General features: G+C 34.1%; 1 protein-coding gene across 1 annotated transcript in view; it reads right to left on the bottom strand.

Moving 5' to 3' along the window:
• LAMA2 (laminin subunit alpha 2) overlaps nucleotides 1-17171 on the bottom strand; it is a 602802-nt gene that overhangs the window by 62509 nt on the left and 523122 nt on the right. The window contains exons 42-45 of the mRNA XM_079939315.1: nucleotides 13344-13460; nucleotides 11710-11892; nucleotides 6907-7061; nucleotides 225-368 (exon numbers count right to left, since the gene is read on the bottom strand). Of these exons, the coding sequence (XP_079795441.1) occupies nucleotides 225-368; nucleotides 6907-7061; nucleotides 11710-11892; nucleotides 13344-13460 (599 nt within the window). The remainder of the gene's footprint in view (nucleotides 1-224; nucleotides 369-6906; nucleotides 7062-11709; nucleotides 11893-13343; nucleotides 13461-17171) is intronic.

The following is a 17171-nucleotide window of genomic DNA, read 5'->3' as shown; positions in this document are numbered from 1 at the left end:
ATGCCTAAACACTGTAAAAAGTTTTCATTTCATTTGCCTTCTAACTTCATTTGACACTTCAGAACTTGGTGAGGTAAGATTCTGAGGTTTTCGAATCTGAAAGGCTACCTTATTCAATTTTGGGACCATTATATTAGACTCTATACATGTCCCACACTACCAGGATTAACCTCTGACTATACACATACACAGTAGGCCAAAGAAAGGCTGAATGCTAGACTTACAAATTTGGCACTTCCAAGATAAAAAAGGAGGTTGTCCGCGACAGCCGTCTTTACGTTGACAATGATATTATTGTAGCTTCCTTTCTTGATTTCTGGCTTGTATGTTCGAATGCAGTCACCTCCCGAAGACACAGATACTTTGATCTTTAAGAAAAACGAGGTACAAAGAACCAAGACTAAATCTCTCAGAAAGTTTGAAGTAGCTCCCAATCACAAAGCCATCATCATCTCTTCTTTGAAGTTATTTTTCCATCAGCAAATGGTACCATTAAATGCCCATATGCAGACCCCATTATACTCATTAATGAGGGCACAGAAGAGCACCTTTCCACCAGTATTTTGACAATGAGCTGTTCACAGTCTCATGGCTTGTTAGCACGCCACTACTTTTTGAAGCATGCAACTAACAAATTCTTGCCTTCATAACTTACTCCTTTATGAATAGGGGAACATTCTCAAGAGGTGATTTTATATGAAGCTAATGGTATAGATCTTCATTCAGGTTGTTTAATGAAATTTTACAATTCAAATTTCAGTGATTTTGGTATCACTTAAAGTAGGAAACCATTTTTCTTTTAGGTTTTGAGAGGAGGTTACCTACCCTGCCATGTTCTTACAGTTGAAAGAGGCCAACTAGATTTTGTTCCAGATGTTCTAACAATAAGAAGAATAATCATTCTACTCAGAATATACATTTCAGAATAAATTATACCTTTTTATTAAGTCACCAGGAAAAGGAACAGAAACAATTTCCAGTGGCTATCATTACTAATGTATTTAACAGCTCCTTTTTCTTTTGACTAGTACTTTAAAAATTACTATAAATTGCTAAGATAGAAATTCCTATGTGACTAGAGCTGACACTGTTTGTACCAATTTGTACTTACACTTAGGGAGCCTTTCTTCAATCACAAATAACACTAGTTGATTATTCCATTTAATTTTCTTTGGTTCATGTGTACTATCAAAAAGGTACTTTCAGGACAGCAATATTGTTGTTTGGACTCAGAGAGATTCTGTTACTTTGTTAGTGATAGTGTTCAAAGTAGGAGGCGGAGACACATACAAAACTTCTGTCACTGATTCAAATTCCTGGCTTCAGGCTTCAGGAAGCCTCTTGGCCCTCACTAGGGGTGAATTTCCATTTTCTCATCACTTATAGCACCTTGCACACTTTGGAGAAAGCCAACGGCTATTACTGTTACCTCCATAAAAGGGCTGTGCAAACTCCAAACAAGATAGCCTAGGACACCAAACCCGTCTCCATCTTATGGTGAGACAAGGAGGTGTCTTGAAGAGTCTAATGAGAGAGTAGGTGTTAGGCAGCGCCAGCACCCCTCTCCAAGGGTGGTACAGACTACACAGAGGACGTGCTGGATTCAAAATTGGTTGGATTCAAAAGAGAAAGCTAAGGAGAGATTTTTGGTTCTGACAAATATGTAAATTCATCTATGTTTGAGAACTCCCGGGGATATAGCAGATCTGTTGAATCTCCTGCGGATCCTGTGTAAGTCATATACTTGTACTGTTTCCTCGCCTAATCTGCTATCCAAATTGCATTTCCAAGCAAAGAAAACAGTGTGCTGGAAAGAAACAGGGGCTCACCCTAACGGAGTTCTGTGTGGGGCTGGGGCTGGAATAATCTAGGACGACTGCTGCTTAGACTGCTCTCCCTGTCCTTTCCTTCCCTCTAAGGGTGGGACCCAGACTGCCAACTGAGGAGCACAGTACTGGTCACCAGAGTGTTTGCTCTCTGCCCTGGAGAGTTAGTCTTCCTGCTTGTGTGCTTTTCAGTTAAGAAGGTAGCTCTTTGTTCCACAAAGGTAAGATAGGATTTCCCTTCTACATAAAATGCTAAGAGTAGGTGAATCAAAATGACTTGCAAAAGAACACAGATCAAGTCCAGAAGGCTTGACAACAGATTTGTATCAAGGAATTTTTTCCCCTTTTCTTAATGAATTTTATTAGAAGGAATAATCTCAAAATAGAACTGATAACGGTTAAAATGTCACACTGTACAATTTGTTAGAGATTTTAAAAAAGATCAAACTGACTTAATAAAATTTATTTATTTATTTTTAACAGGGAAAAAAAAATGACTTGCAGAGAAACAGAACCGGGAAAGGTATAACTCATTTTTGTTATTTGTGATTAAACTAGCCATCATATGTTATTTTGGTTATTTCTTTTGTTATTACAAATAACTCATATGTGTTATAAAGAACACAATGTAGTAATACTCCTCGGTTACTGTTTAGAGAAGAAGTGACTGAATATGGGTGGAATGCATGACTGATCAGGATGTTTCTGCCCTTGCTTGGGTATACCTGGTAAAAATGGTAGGGGATTCCATGACTGGAGTGTTGAAAGCGGGGTTCTCAAAGCGTTGTAGACAGAGCACCAGTACTGAAGCCTAATTCAACTGATGAAACTCCACTGGAGGACTGAAAGTCTGAGTAGCCATTTTAGAACTAAGGGTGTTTAACATCTCTAGGAGTTAAAATTACTCTGCCTTATGGCATACTTTACATATCAAAAATATATGGATCTCTGAACAACATGGCATTGTTATACCCAATACGCCAGGAATTAATCTTGTAAAGTAACATATTGCTCAACTCTTACACATTTTTATAAAAATTCTCTGGATTTTCTGTTCTCTGGCTTACAGTTTTGAATATATCCTCAGTATCTGAGATATTCAGACAAACTATCTGTAACCAGTCAATAGCTACTAATCTCTCTGTTTAAGTACCTTGTGTTTTGTTTTCCAATTATATTGTTTTATATACCTTAAGACAAGTAAATCAAAGGACAATATTTATAAACTTCTCTAGAAGAAACCTCTGACATACGATCCTCTCATAAGAGGGGAGAGATTTCTGAAATACAAACATCCTCTTAAGATATTTGTTGCTATCAATTATTGTTATTTCTTTTTTGTGTGTGAATTTTTGAATTTTAATAAGCAGGCTCTTATTAGTTATCCATTATATACATATTAGTGTATATATGTCAATCCCAATCTCCCAATTCATCACACCACCACCACCCCCGCCACTAATTATTGTTATTTCTAATGTGAACCCTTAGTAAGACTTCTAAACAAAAATCACTAAGAAGTAGGTCTCTCTGAGGCATTTCTCATACAACATTATTTACCAATTCGTCATCATGAACTCAAACATTATTGAGGATCTCATTATTATATCTATTGAATTTTCACTGCATTTTTTCATCCAGTTAACTAGGTCATTCATTTAAAAAGAGTATCAGCCACTCAATTTCAGAGTCAACAAACAAGGGGAAATCTACTTTAAAATAAATGTCTTTAATTTCTTGGTCATATTGAATATGTGTTAGGGCCACATCCAGACACATGCCAGATTACAAATATATTTCTAAAATCGGGCAAATGTAATCTTCAATTAGTACAAAACCCATTTGAAAAAAACGTTGGCTGCTTACAAATTTATAACATCTTACAAAAAACAAAGAACTCTGTTGTAACTTCCATTTCTAAAGGTAGTTACAAATTTCCTTAAAAGGCACAGACAATGATTGCTTTTTCAAGCATGACTTTTATACCTTTCTTTCATTTTGTATTTTGAGACAGGTTTTATATATTTACATGCCAGAATTTTATCTTTCTTTCCAGGGGGGTGGGGGTGGGAAGAGGAAGCATTTATAATTGATGAATATATAGGCATATATTTAGATTTCTTTACAATGAAGAAATAATGAAAATGTACAGATTTCCCTGCTTGGTAACTAAGTCAGAAAATGTGGCTAAGTGTGGAATTCACAAGAGAACAGTTACTATTACTGCTTCTTCAAACTTAACATGGCAAAATACAGGAGGGATACATCAATCTCTTTCTTTCTCTTACCACTGCCACTGCTACAGTTGGGTCTCTTATTAAATTTGCTTCCTTTTTTCTAGTTTCTCTCATCTATCCCACAAACTACTTCTGGATTCATATTCAAAAATCACCGTTCTGTTTATATTGCATTTCATGTTCAAGAACTTTCAGCTTCTCCTCACCAATGAGGTTTATCTCAGGTACAATTGCGGCTAAAAGAAACTGTTTAACTTACCATTCAATTTACCTGAGAAAACCTGGCCTCCGTTGAATTTTCTAGTTTAATGTTCACTCTAACAATAGTCTTGGCGAATTAGACTGTTCTGTCATGAAATGACCCTGAAACCTCCTTTTCTCACTGCCTTGGCTGAAGTCATTCCCTCTCCTCAGAATGTTCTCCTTCTTCACCTTCTCATCCCATGACCAGCACTATCCCATTTCAGAGCCTGGCTCATCCTTCCCTTCAGGAAATCTTCCCGCCCTGACTAGAGGTGATCTTTCCTTTCAGAAACTTAATAGCACTTCCCAGCGCTCATGGAATGTAGCACAATATTCTGCATTATCTTAGAGTTATTTGTGTACATATCTTATTTCTTCTATGGCGTCATAAACTATTCGAGTGGAAGAACATGCCTCACAGCATGTAACCTTGTGCATAGGAGATGCTTTTTCTGCATTGGTTAAATCTTAAATAAAAATCCAAACCTTGGAGTAACATCTGATTTCTTTTCACCTTGTGCTTCACATATACAATGCTCACCTGTCATCCTTACTGCCTGCAAGGTTCTCATATTGTAGTTCAATGTATGTCTTCTCAACCCTATCTGCTTCTTTTACTCTGAGTTTATGTACTTCATCTTCACTAATCTTTCTGTCATTTTCTAGGTTTCTCTTCAATTAGTCATGAATTCCTTTTCAAGGTTCAACCTGAACTTATTGTCTTGACCTGGTTTAAAGATATCAGGTACGTATAAGGAGGGAGAAGAATATACTGTCACTTGGGCATCATATTCTTGGCCACTTACTAAAAAAATAAGTTTATAGATTAAGAAAGGTTATTTCTGGTCATTTTGGCTTCACAGTTGCTTAAAAATAGAACTTTTTAGAACTACCATATGATCCAGCAATTCCACTCCTGGGTATATATCCGAAGAAAATGAAAACATTAATTTGAAAACATACATGCACCCCAGTGTTCAGAGCAGCATTATTTACAATAGCCAAGATTTGGAAGCAACCTACGTGTAAAGAAGATGTGGTATATATATTCAATGGATTATTACTCAGCCATAAAAACAAATGAAATTCTGCCATTTGCAACAATGTGGATGGACCTAGAGAATATTATACTTACTGAAATCAGACAGAAAAAGACAAATACTCCATGTTATCACTTATATGTGGAATCTAAAAACTAAAACAAATGAATGTATATAACAGAAACAGACTCACAGATATAAAAAACAAACTAATGGTTACCAGTGGGGAGAAGAAAGGGGAAGGGGCAAGTAGTTTAAGAGATATAAACTACTATGCATAAAATAAATAAGCTACAAGGATATATTATACAGTCCAGGGAAATATAGCCATTATTTGTAATAACTTTAAATGGAGTATAGTCTATAAAAATATTGAATCACAATGTTGTACACCTGAAACTAATATAATACTGCCAATCAACTATATGTCAATAAAAATAAATAAATTTTAAAAATGGAATTTTTAAAATTGAAGTACAGTTGATTTACAATGTTTATTAGCTTCTGATGTACAGCAAAGTGATTCAGTTATATACGTGTATATATATATATACACACATATATATATTCTTTTTCAGATCCTTTTCCATAATAGGTTATTACAAGATATTGAATATAGTTCCCTGTGCTATATAGTAGGATCCTGTTGTTTAGCTATAATACATAAAATCATGTATATCTGTTAATCCTAAGCTCCTAATTTATCTCCCCTTTCCCCTTTGGTAACCATTAAGTTTGTTTTCTATGCTTGTGAGTCTGTTTCTGTTTTGTAAATAAGTTCATTTGTATCAAAAAATGGAATTTTTGAGATGGAAGGCTTGGGTATCTAAAAAGATTTCAGTTTAAGCCTGATAACATGAAAACTGTTATTTTTTTTCATTCTATTTCTACAAAGATCATAAGATGACTTCACAAGGTTAAAGTTTCATATTGGCATTTACAGTTCTGTCCTGGTTCATTAAGATGCTACCTTCTAGAAAGTTTTGCCTCTATCCTTAGAGTCTTCTAACTGGGTTAATAAAGAGAAAAATTTTGAGACAAGTGAAGTATTTCCTATTCTTCCTCCAAAAAATTGTAGAAACTGTAAGCAAAATAATTTTTGGTTGCTTGTACTCAGACAAAAGAATATATAGAAAATAATAGTTCCTCTATGCTATTATTCCTTATAACCTTGTCTGTTCATTCCGTCTACAGCCTCACTGGTTGGCCTGTTTTGCTTTCATTAAGAGCAAGGCTCTCTCATCCATGCTTTTTTAGTACACAAAAACCAGGCTTTCATTCTTACAGTTTGTATTAACTCTATTCAAACAATAATAAAATATATCAGAACTTTCATTTCTAAAATAGTAAGTAGTGATTACTCTTCTCAAGAAATGTCTTTTGAAATTTATGGGAAAAATATCTAATCTTCCATTCCCCACCTCACCTGCAAATAGCTTCAAATTAAAGGAAAAGAACCAGAGATCATTCAACAGGATACACTGAAGGAAGGTATTCCTTCTGGGAATAACACCAAAAATTACAATCATTTACTGATAACTGAAAGCAGAAAGAGCTTACAGAATTGGCCTGCTTCCGGGCTTGGTTTATCAGTTCTTTTATCTCAGAGATGTTTTTCTTCAGGTTATCCTCAAGTTCCTTGATAGGTTTGAGTTTATCTATCAGTCGATCAGCTTCTTGTTCTAGATTTTTTACAGTGGCATCTGCATCTGCAACTGCATAGAACAAGATTAGCGCATACCATGCACTCACACGCATACACACACACAGACACAGACACGCATGCACATGCATGCACACACAGACACACATACACAGAAATGAAAATAGCAGTATGCTTAAGTAAATAATGGAAAAGATTTCATCTCATCCACACGACAAAAGCAAGCCCATGACAGTTGAAGCAGTTTGTGATGGCAAATGGAAATATTTTAGTTGGGACTCAAGCAGACCAGAGGAGGAGATGTTAGAAAAAGAAGGCCAACACTTTGGTTTCGTGATTGAGGTGAAAATTTGCATTGAAGATTGAGAATATGATGAACTAATTCAATGCTTAATTTCTAGCTTCAGCCCCAAAGCTAACCTTTATAGCATAGAACTTTAGTCATAGAATCAAGGAATTGGAGAAGCATCTGTAAAATGTCAACTAGTCTGTCCAAGCCAGAACTGTATTTAAATCAGGGTTCTCACACAAAATTGGTTTTCCTTCTTTTTCTCACTGTCTTTCTTTCTACATCTTAACGAGAAAAGCTATAAAAATGTCTTCTGAAAAACATCTCAATGTTGAACAATCCTTTGACTGAAGGCCTATATTATATTTTAATTAAATCTTTCATGCTGCAGTTCATTTTCATTTTGAAGAACAGTTGATTCTCCTGCTCTTTACATTAGGTTGAACCACATTAAACTGTCACTTTTGTAGTTAAAATTTAAAGAAGGTTGAATATTGACAATTTTAAAAGGGGTTTAACCCTAAAATAATTGAAGGTTATCACTGATCCTTAGACTTCCAGTTTGTGCTTTTCATAGGAGGGCAAATGACACATGGAAAATCAATTATTCTGTCCCTAGGATGCTGGCAGTCTTATCCAAACCATGTCATTAATTATCTGATCAAGTGTGTATTGTTCTGTTTTCTGTCACTGCGACCCTGATGAAAAAGAGAAACTGCTTAAGGTCCAAGGCTTTTGGCTCTGATGAACTATGAACGATCTGGGAATTAATCCTTAGGAATGAATCAGATGTGCTAGAAAGGAAGTAAGTTATTTTAAAACTCGGTTTTGAAGTAAGTATTTTGAACTCATGCTCATAAATATGAGTTATATAGTTAGTGATGTTTAAAAAGAACTTGGTCTATTATTTTATTTTATTTTATTTTTATAAATTTATTTATTTTATTTATTTATTTTTGGCTGCATTGGGTCTTCATTGCTGGGCGCAGACTTTCTCTAGTTGTAGCAAGCAGGAGCTACTCTTCGTTGCAGTGTGCGAGCTTCTTATTGCAGTAGATTCTCTTGCTGCAGAGCACGGGCTCTACATGTGTGGGCTTCAGTAGTTGTGGTGCAGGGGTCTAGTTGCTCCGCAGCATGTGGGATCCTCCAGGACCAGGGCTCGAACCTGTGTCCCCTGCATTGGCAGGCAGATTCTTAACTACTGCGCCACCAGGGAAGGCCCATGGTCTATTATTAACTTCAACTAATAGAGTTGCTAGATCAAGAACTGACTCTTCTGAAATGCAGGTTATTGAGGTCAAAGCTCTTGTTACATAACTGTATAGGTATTCAACATAAAGACAGTTACCCCTCCGTTTTTACACTTTAAATAAACCATTTATCCATTTTCTCCCTTCCTTTAATATTCCCCAATATTACTCTGATATTCTAAAAGTTATTCTAGAAGTGAGAAAAAGTGATTTAGATTTAGATTCATGAGAATGAAAAAAGGGCTATGCAGGGACTACTTAGACAAGTAATGGATCCTTTTCGTCTAAAGCTCCCAGAAGCTTTTATCAAATGTTTCAAAATGGAACCTGGAGGTCCCCCCATCCCCTACTTTTTTTCCCCCTCTATCTTCTGTAGCAGTCGAAGTCATATGCAAATTATCTTCTTGAGGTTTTAAAAATAAATAACCTGTGATATTGAGTCTGATGCTCTCTTGTGCAGTAGTTTTTGAAAACTTCTCACTTTCTTCCATAATTATTTGTGTGGATTTTAAAATCATTGCTGAAGACAGATTTTAATAACAATGTTTTACTAGAGAATTATCTATCTCTTTTAGGCTTTACAATTTATTAGCCTAGAGTTTTGCTAAGTCTTCTCTTACCTGCTAAATTTCTTCCCTTATCTTGTTATATCTCCTTCAGAACTTTGCCTATTTGTGCTTTATTTTTCTTTATTAAGCCTGTCAGGCATCTAAAATTTTTTATCTTTATATTCCTAAAGATATACCACTTGAATTTATCACATCTATTATTTTCTGTCTTCTAATTCATTAACTCTTTTTTATCTTCTTTCTTTTAGTTAATTTTATTTTGTCTGACTTAGAGTTGATTGCCTAAATTGTTTATTTCAATGCTTTTTAGTAATGTCATTGCATTCATTTTCCACTGAGGACCGCCTTCATCGTATTTCTGAGGTTTTGATATGCTGGATTTTATTATTACTATTTTCTATTTTTCAGTTTTATTTTAGACTTGGAATTTAAACTATGAAATTGTTTAAGACAGAATATTTTTATATTCCAGTGATTGCTCACTTGTTAAGATCTGATTTTATTAATTCTGTTTTATGCATCTCCAAATGTAATGCTCTTGAAGTTGAGAATAATTACTTGTAAGGGGAGGAGTGAGCTTCAGGGGGGGACAGCAACAACAGCAATGTAGATTTTAATCTATTTTAATCCTGCTAGAAGGAAGTCATTTGGACTTCAGTGGCTGCATATATGTTATCAGAAGCATCATAATTTAGCTGAATCTGTGGGAGAATTCAATTTTCTACTTTTATATGGATAACAGATATTTCACTAACTTTTCAAACGCACAATTAAAATATTTATGTCAAATATATTCACATACTAACTTTTTGTAAGGAAAGATTCCTTTATTAATCCAGCATTAATACTGTGACACTGGAAAGAATAGCTATCTGATGTGTAAAGCAATACTAAAACATTGGAAACATGCAAAGCTGAAGCTTTTTGCAATAGGCAACCAAGCATAAAAATTACTAAAAGGTATGCAAGTAAACATATACATACTGATTTCTTCAGGTAATTTCATATGGAAGTAAAACAGAAAAATAGAAAATTCATGAGAAAATATTTTTAATAGGTATTATAAAGTAGTGATTATCAAAAATTAGAACTTTTCACAACAGGTGCTAATTACAAATTCACCCCATTTTAAGTCAAACTAGCGTTATCAAGTAAAAGTCCACAAAAACATGGCATTTAGCAGCCATTGTTCATATGAAAGGGAGCTTTATTATAACGTTCTAATAAGATAGAAACAGACCCAGTTTAATTAGTGTTTATAGATATTAACTATTTCTTTTGATAGATGATAGAATCATAAAAGTGAGATAAATATTATAAAAAGGCCACTCTCAGCTGAGAATCAATCTGAAAATGAATGAAATGATACCTTAACTTACAGAATAAAAGAGAGTGACATTTACTTTAAAACTTATTTTCATTCATTTCTTGGGGGGAAATATTGTGATTTGGCATGACTCTGAACCAGTTATTCAGATGGTATCTTTGAACTACAGGGGTAAGCTAACTCTGGGCTTACACAAGAAATAAATTTAAAACTATATATCTCTTCTTTTTTTTTCCCTGAAGAAGTGAGGAGTGAAATCCTTCTCCCTAGCTCTGAAGTGCATGTCAGCTGTGTTTGTACTCTTCCTTGCTCAGGAAGGAGTCATGCTAGTTGTATCTATTATTTCATAGCATCATTAGCCTTTGATCTGAGGCAAAGGTGCTGAAAAATCAGGCTCCACTCCCCCGTCGAACAGCATCTGGATTATACAGTGTATAACGCCAATAACTGTGGTTTTGTTATTACACTCTACAAATGTTTTAATTCCCAATAAATATATTGGTGCTATATAAAGCGGGCTAACCTCTTGAGACTGACAAGTACAAAGAATCAAGCATCTCCTTTGGTGAAATCACATACTAAGATAACATTTTATCACTTGAAAGAATAAAAAATATTAGAAATCATAACGTTTATTGAGTATAATTAATAAATTATATTTAGTTCTCCCACATTCTCTTGTAAATCCTTGTTAACTCAATATAGTTTAATGCAATATACAAAAGATGTAAAGAAATATTCTTCTTGATAAACTAGATAAAAATTTTAATTTCCTGATAATGTTAACTAACCAGAATCTAAGTAATAAAATAATAATATTTTCCAATTTGAATGCATTTCAAATTGATCCCATTTAATATCCTGTTCTAACAGGATTGCTAATAAGACTGCTCCTTGACCTCTAGGTTCTATGGAATTTCACCAGCTCCGAGGATATAATTTCCCAAGTATAACTACTTTCAATTACACTAAAGGATTTTAAAATATTTGGCATCGCTATACCAAATATCATGTAGATTTGAGAATTCCTAATTTCCTCTCAATTGGACGAAATCTGAATAAGATAAGCTCTAGTGCAGAGCTGGGAGTCTTGGATTCTGTGTCTGGAGCTGCACGCACTCAATTCCTGAGCCCAGTCTATGAAGGGAGGAGGGCAGACTACACCACTATGAGGGTCCCTTCCTGCTCTAACAGTTATGAGTCTAGGATACTTTTATAGTGTGAAGAAATAAATGACATAATCAAAGTGAAAAAGCACATCTTACTGTTCTTTGAAGGATCTTTTACCACGGCATTTGTTTTGGCTACGCTGTCTGCCAGTTGATTGTAATTTTTCTTCAGGCCATCAAGATTCTGGTGGAGATCTTTAATCTGTGCCAGTACATCTTTAGCTGTGTCGTTGGCTTGTCTTGCTTTGTCCTTAACAGCTTGCAGTTTAGCGGCTGTGTCTGTCAGCAGAAGATGGTATGAGAAACAAAGGGTCTGGAGTTATTGGCTTAATCCATGCTTGTCAAAGAGAGGCTGTGGCTGGCTGACCTCAGGGACACAGGCACAGAGGGAAAGGCTGAACTTTGTCTCATTCAGTCATAGCAAATGAAGTACATTTTTAGCTAAATTGAATTTTCTCAGGGACCTTTGCTATGAATACCTGATTAGCTCTTAAAATAGCAACATGATTGTTCTAAATGTTCATTGTGTAAGGGTATATTGTGATTTGCTGCTGAACATATTAAAGAGAGAAGTTTATCCACATGAATCAAACAGCTTCATCAAAAGTAGGTTTAATCTGCATTTCTGAGGCGGGATGGGGAGGGAATGAATGTGTTTCAATTTTAGTATAAAGAGACTTTTTCAGATATATTAGACCTTGTGTTTGTGTATTTTTATTTGTTTTCAGCATTGGAAATTTTCTATGTACATCTTTACTACTGAAGAGGTGACATGAAAATCGGGAAAGTTACTTAGGATTTTTAATGTTAAAAAAGTAAAAATCATTAAGGTTTTAATATTTCCTGTTTTCTGTAGATGTATGTGTTTCTTTCACCATAATTTGTATAAAAAACATATATATGTGCCTAATAGTATGTTGTAGATTAGTGGTTAAGACCACAGCCTCTGAAGTTAAACTGCGAGGTTCAAATCATATATGCCTCTTTTAACAATGGCCCTTAGTATCCCTAAGTTTGTCCCCTATAAACTGGAGATAACAATGCTATTTACCTTGTAGGATTAGTATGAGGATTACATACACTTAACATAAGCATATTGAATAAGCACTCAAAAAATGTTAGCAACCCTTGTTATTGTTATATCATGCTACTAAAATATAAAAATAGTATCCCTAAAAGAATAGTGCTTTCAGGAACTAATACGAAACATTAACTCCAAGTACGTGTAATAGGTAGAAAGATATTACAGACATGGTTCAATTCTTAATGTCAATGTTTTTGAAAGCTAAAACATTTTAAGTAACAGAACTTTGCCAATAAAGATATGCCGAAAGGCAGTTGGCTCTACCTATTACTGTAGGTACTGTAATAAGCTGCAATTGTGTACATCAACATTGTAGAGAATAGTGTTTGTATGATTTTATTTTTCCCACCAATATAAGATTTCCTGGGTCAAAACATGGAAGGACAATACAATAATAAGATGTCTATATTTTCCTTTTTGTAATTTATTCCAACGAATGTCAGCTAGGGTAACAAATGATAAATATCACAGTGTAAAGTACGATTTAGTTTCTCATTCTCACAAAGAAGAATTCATAAGTAAGAAAACTGTTATTGAATAGCCTGACAATGGTACAAATGTAGTGTTAGGGAAAAAAGGCATAAGTTAGAACATCCTTTAAGAGTTCATATCCACTGGCACGGTTTGCAGTGTCCTGAATGCTTACCATTTGGAATGGCTGATAACTTTTCCAAAGTGTCATTCAGAGCTCTCAGGAGATCCCTGTTTCTGACATTGGCATTGTCTAATCTGGTTGTCAAGCCATTCAGATGTTCATCATTTTCTGTGAACAGAAAACAAAAAAGGATGAAATAATTTTAATCATCTCTGAACTGATACATGGATATAAAATTTCAGGTTATTTTAATAAAAATTTAGTTAAAAGCAAGAAATTGATTTACTTTATTGGCATCTGTCCAAAAATATATTTCAGACCAGAATATAAAATATGTGTTTAAATGACCATTTGACACTTCAACATGTTCAACAATTACATTTTCTTCTTGGTATCTGATCTTTATTTGACTTAATTTGATGGTTTTCTATGGAGAAAAAACTTTGACAGATTTGGTCTTTTATTGCATTTATAATGATGCCCTCTTGACATCACTTCCATTATGTCATTATTTTAAAAATTTTATTACCAAAATGAATCACTGAATTAGCTTTTAAAAATCTCAAATAGATATGATTGTTAAGCAGAATCTCCCAACTTTACTAAACATCACTTATTAACATTTATTTGAAAAAAACAAAAATCAAAAGAATGAATAAATAGCTTCTAGCACATTTCCAATTTTTTATAGAGAAAATAATATTTTATAAACTACTTCAAGCAGGCTTTATATAGGTCTTTTCTTGCTACTCTAGCATGCTTACTTTAAAATTAAAATATATTATTTACTATTACTAATGTAATATTACTACTGTAAACTTTCCAGCTTCTCTCCACTAATTTTTAACATGTTTGAATTTTAAGTTAGTTTGTATATAATGTATTTTATAGCAGATAAAAACTAGGAATGGAACAAGTAAGGCAGTTAATGATGGTGTGAGCGACAGTGTACTAAAATCTCTCATTTTATACCTGTTTGTGCTGGTTAAATCGTTTTCTCTGTGCAAATATTTTTGCTTTTTTATCTAAAACAGTAAAATAAATAAGCAACTTGGACTGGGGAGGACCGTTATTTGCCAACACCGAGACTGTTGTTTTCGTCATTTTCCTGGTACCCAGAGTGGGCAGACCAGGAGAGACTACATCTCACAGAACAGAGCCAGAACAGTGTTGATTTGATTGTGTGTCCACCCTTGTAGAGGTAGTGCATCTGGCTTCTTGCAGGAACCAAACAAGCCACTGGCAGCTTAGGGAACAATGCTTGCCTTTATTGGCCTTCATCTGGGAAGAACAGCAAAGGGAAGGGAATATAGATGGAGGATTCTTAACTGTCAGTGTACTGGGTGTGAAAAAGAGTACTGAACATATTAATGATCCACTCCATTTCATATCAGGGTTTTATAGGCGGACAAATTACACCACTGTTATACTACAGTAATATAAGTACATAATATTGTTTGAGGCATCTGCTTTTAGGTTCCAAGCCAAAGGCCTAACATCACTGAAGAACAAAGCATAAAGTATTCCAGCAAAACGTGGCTCTAAAATATCAATATGTCCATTCAGTCACTAAGATATTATTATTTTCAATTCTAGTCCTTCAAAATATACTTTCCAAGTAATTAGATTTTCTCCTCTGTCAATCACAATTCACTTTTCTTTTAATACTTCTGTTACTTTCACTGCACTAAAGTAAAATCTTTGACTAGGTTATGGAAAGAATACTTTCTGAAATAAAGACAGTATGATTATGACTGTGATAGCTATATGAATCCCCTAAGAATAGCTAAAGGCCGCTCTTTTGATATTAATTTAGAAGTCTTCATCAATTAAGGAAATAGAACGGTACAAATTTCATTTCTTAGTTTCTTGATTGTATTTGACTTTTTAAATAATGAAACATTTAAAATGTTCTGGCAAGCAAGACATACATGTACAGTTGCAAAAATCATTAATTTAAAGGGTATCACTTGGTTTACACTATTTTATGAATTCTGAATGCAAATACTGGCAGAATAATCAGGCCAATTATTCAGAAGAACGACTGATCTGAAGAACATTGTTACTGCCGTCCCTCAAGTTTCAAAGCAGTGATTTTGTTCCTCTTTTTCTGTACTAGAAAGTCAAGATGTGAATATTCTGAGCCTGTTCTGATTTCTTTGTTTCAGCTATTTGACTCTATTTTCTTGTTAATTTATCCTTTCTTACACTCTGGTCATTTTTTTCTGAAGTACTTTTTGGAATTTCTCAAACCAAGTCTAAACACTTTATAGCTTTGTCAGTCTAATTCTTTAGATGAATAGAAGTTGTATGCAGAAAAGAATTACAGATTTTAAAATGGAAAACTTACAAAATGTTAGCCATGAAAACCTAGAAAATAAGCACTCCAAGGCTGGCTTTAAATGCAAAGATATATGAGGCAGAGGTATCTATAATCAAAATGTAAGGAAGAACGCATGTGGTCCAGTTAGAACGGTAACATGGCCAAAGAAACAGAATTATTGGGAGTTAAAAAAACATCCAACCCAATTCTTTACTTGTAATTTTTGGAGAACAAGAAAAGGATCCAAATTATAATCATAGTGCATTTTCCGCTCCTTATCTCTTCAGTATTCATACCCATTAGCTGTAGCCAAGTCATTTATCTTCTCTCTAGATATCACACCTAACTAACCTCAAAGGTTACACACATGCTCCAGCTTTGGCTCTCCCTTTCTCATCCTCTCCTCCCACATCAGAAGACAAGTGTCCAGGAATGGGTTCGTCAGAGACAGAGCTCATAAAGTGAGGGGAAGAAGCAGAACAGCCAGGGTAGACTGTGAACATGCCTGACAATATCATTCCTCTTTGTTGCATAACCATTGACATTGAACCAGGTAGACATATTCAGAATGAAAATCACTAGACAGAGTTATATGTTACTTCCATTAATAATATGCATTTACTTATGTTGACCTCATTCCTTGTACTGTGCTAAATATATTAGAGTTTAGTTTACTTGGAACTGCTAACACTGAACTATGCTATGTAATATCTCAAAATAAAGCTATTACAAGTAAATCAGTTATACAGCAGAAACAAACACAACATTGTAAATCAACTATATTTCAATAAAAATTTAAAAATAAATTTAAAAAGCTATTACAAGTATTTCTTTGATCATTAATAATGCATTCTTTTACAAATTCTAGCCATTAGAGAAAGTAGTGTGGTGCAATGAAATTATTACAGGACTTGGAGATGGAAGCTGCGTGTTCAAATGTCATTTCTATCCATTTTTACATGTGTAAAATGAAGATAACAACTTCCTTCATATGACTGACATGAGAAATAAATTGAAGGATGTATGAGAAAGTACTGGATTTATCACGGGCAGTTACTAAATAGTAACAAATAATTCATGTTGGTTTGATAATTTACATTGGTCTGATAATTGCCCTGGTCTGTTTGCCAGTTTTCAATAATATTATTTACGATTTGCTTTCTTCTTTGTTTAAACCGCATCATCCAGAAACTAAAGCTGTTAATTTTTCTATTATACGTTTTTAATATATGTATATAGCTCTCATTTTCAACTAAATATAAGAATGATTTTTATAGATTTTAATGGGAATGTTCTATTTTGACTGTTCACACCCATCTAGTTAAGTTCCTCAAATGCAATTTTTTATTTTTTATTAATATGAACAAAGCACAAATAAATACCTTGAGAGAATCCCTCATTCACAAGGGTGAAGTTTGTAGAAATGTTTTTAATTTTGAAGGGATCTAGTTAAATGGAATCTACTGCAAAATTACCATATAGATAACATTTTGCAAGCACAATTTTCATTACCGTGACATTTGTCTTATGAGCTACTTCTTGTACTCAATATCACT

Source organism: Stenella coeruleoalba (genome assembly GCF_951394435.1).
Source record: "Stenella coeruleoalba genome assembly, chromosome: 12".
Taxonomy (NCBI): Eukaryota; Metazoa; Chordata; class Mammalia; order Artiodactyla; family Delphinidae; genus Stenella; species Stenella coeruleoalba.
Note: the sequence above shows the minus strand (reverse complement) of the source record. Positions and strands in the feature narration are given on the sequence as shown.